Below are 6,000 nucleotides of genomic sequence, written 5' to 3'. Positions count from 1 at the left end.
CATTTTGGGGGCAATTCCTCATTTTGGGGAGAACTCCGCATTTGGGGGCAATTCCTCATTTTGGGATCAATCCCTCATTTTGGTGCAATTCCTTGTTTTGGGATCAATTCCTCATTTTGGGGGCAATTCCTCATTTTGGGGGCAACTCCTCATTTTGGGGGCAACTCCTCATTTTGGGATCAATTCCTCATTTTGGTCCAATTCCTCATTTTGGGGGCAACTCCTCATTTTGGGATCAATTCCTCATTTTGGTCCAATTCCTCATTTTGGGGGCAATTCCTCATTTTGGGGAGAACTCCGCATTTGGGAGCAATTCCTCATTTTGGGATCAATCCCTCATTTTGGTGCAATTCCTCATTTTGGTCCAATTCCTCATTTTGGGGGCAATCCCTCATTTTGGTGTCAATCCCTCATTTTGGGGGGAACTCCTCATTTTGGGATCAATTCCTTATTTTAGTCCAATTCCTCATTTTGGGGGCAATTCTGCATTTTGGGGGGAACTCCGCGTTTTGGTGTCAATCCCTCATTTTGGGGTCAATCCCTCATTTTGGGATCAATCCCTCACTTTGGGATCAGTCCCGCAGTTTGGGAACAGCCCCGACCCCCGCCGCGGTGCCGTCCCGAGGGGCGTGGGAAAGGCCGGCAAATCTCGGCGCCGCACTCGGGGCCAATCAGCGGGCGGTGCGCGGCCGCCAGGGGGCGCCATTGGACCGCGGCTGAGCCCGGGGGCGGGGCGGGGGGGACGGGGACGGGGCCGGGCCGTCGGGGCGCCGCCGCCCGGCGGCGCCCCGACGGCCCGGCCCCGTCCCCGTCCCCCCCGCCCCGCCCGCTTCGTCTGGGGGCGGGGGGAGCACCGGGGGCCCGATCCCTTTAAGAACCGACGGGGGGGGCGGGGAGGGGCGTGCCGGCGGCTCGAAGGCCCCGTCGGGGCGCTCGGCGATTGGCCGCGCCGCCTCGGGTTGGCCGCGCCGCTGCCTGCCGGGGGGAGTAGAGGGGCGGCGCGGCGGGCGGCGGCGCTGTGCGAGCCGGGACGCCGGAGGGGACGGCACGGAAGGGAACGAACGGCGCGGAGAGCGGCGGGGCCGGGCCGGCACGGAGCGCGGAGGAGCGGAGCCGCCGTCGGGGCGCTGCCCGCGGGCGGCGCGGCGCCGATGCGGGGCTGAGGAGCGGAGCCGCCCCCGCGGCATGGGCGCCTGACGCCCGGTGCCGTCCCGCCGCCGAGGGACGATGGCGCGGCCCCGCGGCGGGCGGTGGCTGCTGGGCGTGCTGCTCGCCCTGTGCCGCCTGGCCGCGCCGCTCGCCAAGAGCCTGGAGCCCGTCTCCTGGAGCGCCGGCAACCCCAAGTACGTGCGGCACGGGGGCGCGGGGGGTGCGGGGGGGCGCCCGCCTCGCCCTTCCCCCGGTGGCAAAAAAAAAAAGAGAGAGGCAAAGCGAGAGAGAAAAAAAAAAAAATATATATATATTTAGAAAATATCGCCCCGCGCTCTCTGGCCTCGGAAGCGGAGCGGCCGGGGGAGCCGCGAAGAGCGCCCGCCGCGTGCGGACCTGCCGCCGGCCGCGCCTCGGACGCCGGAGCCGCCCGGGAGCTGGCGGCGGCTTTCTACGGACGGAGAGAAATAGAAATATCCCCGCTTGGAATACAGAGCCCGCGGAGCGCCGCACAAGCGCAGAGCTCGAGCCGGTGGTGGTTTGCTCGTTTCCAGCCGCGCAGCACGCTTGGCTGCTGCCCGAGCGTGTGGTGGCTTTTTTAATTTTTTTTTTTTCTTTCTTTTCTTTTTTTTTTTGTCCGGAATCTGGGGAGCGTGTCGCGTCCCGCCTGGAGGCAGCCCGGCGGCACCGAGAGCGTCCCGCAGCCGCCGCTCCTCGCCTGCGGCCGCCGCGCCCCGCGCTCCGCACCCGCTGGGCGCCGGCAGGGACCCGCCGCCGGCTCCTTCGCCGCCCCCTTCCCACCCCGGGCTCGGCTTCGCGCTCGCGTTTCGGTGTGCCGAAGGCTGCGGCTATATTCGGCTGCCTGCTATTTTTTCCTTTTTTTTTTTTTCCCCCTCCCCGTGGCTCCCCTGTTATAAATAGGCAGCTGCGGAATGCCGCCGGCGGGCGGTAGGTGCGGGGCTGGGAGCGGGCCGAGCCCCCCGGCCTGGCGGCCGCGGACGCCCCCGGAGCTGGGGGGGGGCCGGGGGGGGCTCTGCCCGCCGCGGGGGCGGAGCGGCGGGGCTCGGTTTTTGGGGCCCGGCAGGGCGGGGGCGGCGGGGCTCGGGGCCCCGGGGGGGTCCCTGCCCCCCCCCCCCCCCGTGGGGGCGGGCGGCCCTGCAGAGCCTCGGAAACGGCGCTTTTGGCCCCAAAAGCAGGTGCGTGGGGGGGCGAAGGGAGAGGCGCTTCTCCCCCCCCCCGGCCGGGGGCGGCTGCGTTTGGGGGGCGGCGGAGCGAGGGGGGGGCGCGGGGGGCTTCCAGCGCTCGCTGCCGCCTCCCCCAGCCCCTGCCCGCTGCGCTCGGGGCTTAAAACCGCGGACAATGAGCGTCGCCCTTCCAGCATGCCTGGAATAGAGAGTGAGGAAAAGCTTTAAAAGATGTTTAAGCGCTCGACATGGTTACTAATGACCTATCGATGTTTTGGGCCCGATTGTATCAGGATGTTTTTGGTAGCCCTCTTGCTGGGCTTTATCTTGTAAATCGCGGGCTGTTTGTTTATCTTAGCCCCTTCTCTTCTTAGTTTAAAAAAAAAAAAAAGTCCAGCTTTTTATCTTGATTTCCCACCCCCACCGCATTTCTCAAGAACAAAAAGAAAAGTTCTTGAGAGCTGGAGAAAACTGACACGGTTTGGGAGCCCTCTCCAGTTGGACACTTAAGCGAAAACCAAACATTTATCTTTTTTTGGGTGTGTGTGTGTGGGGCAACTTCGCTGCGCATAAACTCCTGAATTCAGTGTGTTGGAAAGGCTGGGAAGAGATCTCTGGTGGTTTAAGAACTGCAATAAGTAAATTCTCCTACTTGGATTTTTTTTTTCCTCCCTTTTGAAGATTTGCCTGTTAGCTCGAAGCAAAAAGCAAAGGAACTTTTACCCTTAGGAATTGATCTTTTGTGTTTATAAGTCTGCTATGTCAGCACGAAGGGCTGGGGGGGCGGGGAGCGAGGAGAAAGCAAATTGGTTCCAGAAACCGCCACCTTCTTATTTCAAGAAGGGCAGTTGGAGATAGAAATCTCTTTGAGTTTGTTGCGTTAGCTTGAGCAACGTGCAGGTAGATGCGTGTGAAGCCGGGCAGCGAGGGGAGGCCGTTCCTTCCCCGCGTCGTGCGCTTGGCAATTGCGTCGTCTTTGCCCAGAGCAGGGCGAGAATTCCCGGGGCCGCTCGGCACGGCCGATCCCAGCGGCCGGGGGTGCCGCCGCGCTGCTGGTGCTCACCCGCAGCTGGGAAGCTTGCCCCTGCTCGAGCGAGCCTGGTTTATTGGCGTTTGCATTTATTAAATTGTCAAGGCCTGGAAAGTTGGGAGGCGTCCATGGCAGTAACGACCCCGCTGGTGTGGAGCGCGGCTCCGCTCGGGGCTGGATGCGGGGGAACTTTTCCGATCCCTCCGCAGGGGCCTGCGAGCTGCCCGCCGCTGTCCCCGCGCGAAGCCCCGGGCCCGGTGGCCTCGCGGGTGTCCCCGTGGCAGGGTGGCAGTGGAGCTGCGGGTGTCGGTGACCCGTTCGCTCCCTGCGTTCTCGCTGGGTTTGCAGCGGGCTGGCTGCGCCCCGGAGCTGCGGGCGGCTGTGGGGCGTCGTGCTCGCTGCAGCGTGGGGCTGCGCGGCTCGGTCTGGGGGCAGCCCCGCTGCTGTAGCACCCACCCGTGGGGGCACCGCCTGGTTTGTCACCGCGGTGGTGGCAGGAGGAGGTGGAAGGGCCCGAAATGGCAGCGCAGCCGCCCAGAAACGGCTCCGCGGGTGCTGTGGCCGGGGCAGGATGGGTTCTGCAGAGGGTGTCCTAGTGAGCGTCGTGCTAGGCGAGGAAGGCCAGGCGTCTTAGGTGAGCAGAGGCTCCGGGAGGCGGCGGGGCGCCGGTGCCTGCCGTGGGGCCTTGGTTCCTCACCCGCCCGCTGCGTCTGGAGCTCCGGCTGGGCCGCGGTGCCTCGCGCCCTCCGTCCGCGTTTGCTCGTGTTGGGGCTGGTTCCCGTTCCAGATTACCCAACGCCCCTCAAACTTCCCTCTCTTTCCTTCTCTCTTCTTTTTCCTCGCTTCTTTATGCCTTCGTGCTCCTCCTCGGGTTTCTGCAGGGCGCGCGGAATGAGGCAGGACCTCTTCAGAGCCGCTCTTGCCAGCGAACACAATCGAGCGAGCACGTTTCTGAGAAATGGCCTGGGAAGCGTGCGCCGCGAGTAGCCCCGTGCCGGAAACCCACGCTCTTTGTTCGGCTGGGATTACTTTCCCTGGCCCGGAAAACATTACAAAACCCCTGCGTGTGCTCTGGGGTGCTTTGGGCTCTCCAGAGCCTGTTCGTGGTGCCTGGGGAGAGCCCCAGCCCACCTTTGTCGGCTCTGCCCGGCCGCGGCACCGGGGTGCCTGCCTGTTTTCGGAGTAAAGAGAGCTAAAGCCTTCAAAAATAACACCGTTAAGTGGAATTTTCCAGCAGACACAAGGAAAAAGTGTCGTGCGCTGGACCGCTCGGCCTTGATAGTGTCACTGTAAATAATGAAAATATTTTTCTGCCCTTTTCTTCTCTGGGCTGCTGCTCCTGTGAAGTGTGAGTGTGGGACTCCGTCGGTGTGTCACGGGCAGGTTTCTGATCTGATGTTTGTTATTAAGGGGCACTGATAACACGTCTGATACCAAGAGCAATTTCCTAACGTTCTTAAATGAGTTAGGAATATCTTAATCGTTAGCACTGCACTCGGTGCCGGGGAAAATGCTTCCCTTCTGCTTCTGGGTGCTCGTTCAAAAGCCAGAAGTGGATCGTGACTGCTTTTGTGTTGTGAATAACTCTGTGTCTTTAAAGGGGGGGGGGGAAGGAAAGAAAAACAGGCCCAGAAATGCTTTCGCAGGATAAAAGGTTACAATTTTCGCAAACCTATGCTTGGGACAAGTTTAGGCTCAATTAGATCCCCTTTGAGCGAGCTTTTCTTGGGATGTGAGCAGAGCCTCTTTAAGGGGTCTCAGCGAACCAATATGGTTTTAATTTTATTCCATCATGTCTGAAGGGGGCTTTTTGAAAACCATTCTCTGCGTTTATGGGAGGGGGGAGCTGAAGTGTGGTTTCAATGATTTAATCGGCCCTTTTGCTACTTAGCAGTTAGCGTTCGGGGTTGTTGGTTGGAGCTCGCTATTGTTAAACAACCTGGAATTGCACAGAAATTCTGACTAAATCTTTTCTGAAATCCCCCGACTATAATTCTGGAGAAATATTGACCCTGGTGGGCTCCTGTGCCGAACGTTAAAAGGAAGCATTCCTAATAAAATATGGTTTGGAAAATTCATTTCAGGCTGGAATTCGCCTTTCCAGAAAGCATTTTAATAAGGAGGTGGGGGAAATGGGACACATCATCCATGGAGCTTTTAAGAATCGGTCATTGCAGCTCTGCTTTTCTCTCTTTCTCTCATATAAATTTTACTCAGATCTGCTCACTTGCTGGCTCTGCGGAGCCATCGAGCAACTTTCTAAAAAACAAAACAAATGCATTTAAAAAATAAAAAAGTAAGCGGGGTGGGGAGGAAAAAAAAATCCAGACGCAGACAAAAGTCTAATCCTTTGTGGTATTTTTATTCTGTCTTTAATGACATTATGGTGTCCTATTGAATTCTGTGAGCATTGAGTTTGAAGCCTGGTGTATCTTTGCTTTTTTTAATGCCTTTTATGAGGGACAAAGTGCTTGCGGGAAAGCTGTTTTCGCTGGGAAGAGTTGGCCTGCAGCTTTGCATCAGTGGGCTAACACTTGTCGGAGCAGATGTAATTTAATTACCGTACTAGTGGGCGCATGAGGCGCTCCGCAGTGTAAGGAGTTGGGAAATATTGAAAACACGCTGCTTATTTTTAAT

The 6,000-nt window shown here is 59.0% G+C and overlaps 1 protein-coding gene across 1 annotated transcript in view; it reads left to right on the top strand.

Annotated features, from left to right (window-relative positions):
* Positions 1–1,015: 1,015 nt before the first annotated feature.
* EFNB1 (ephrin B1) overlaps positions 1,016–6,000 on the top strand; it is a 55,807-nt gene continuing 50,822 nt past the window's right edge. Inside the window, exon 1 of the mRNA XM_080553488.1 lies at positions 1,016–1,343. Coding sequence (XP_080409614.1) covers positions 1,228–1,343 — 116 coding nt within the window. The 5' untranslated portion in view covers positions 1,016–1,227. The remainder of the gene's footprint in view (positions 1,344–6,000) is intronic.

Source organism: Anser brachyrhynchus (genome assembly GCF_964034855.1).
Source record: "Anser brachyrhynchus genome assembly, chromosome: 13".
Lineage (NCBI taxonomy): Eukaryota > Metazoa > Chordata > Aves > Anseriformes > Anatidae > Anser > Anser brachyrhynchus.
This window is presented reverse-complemented; position numbering and strand designations above follow the sequence as displayed.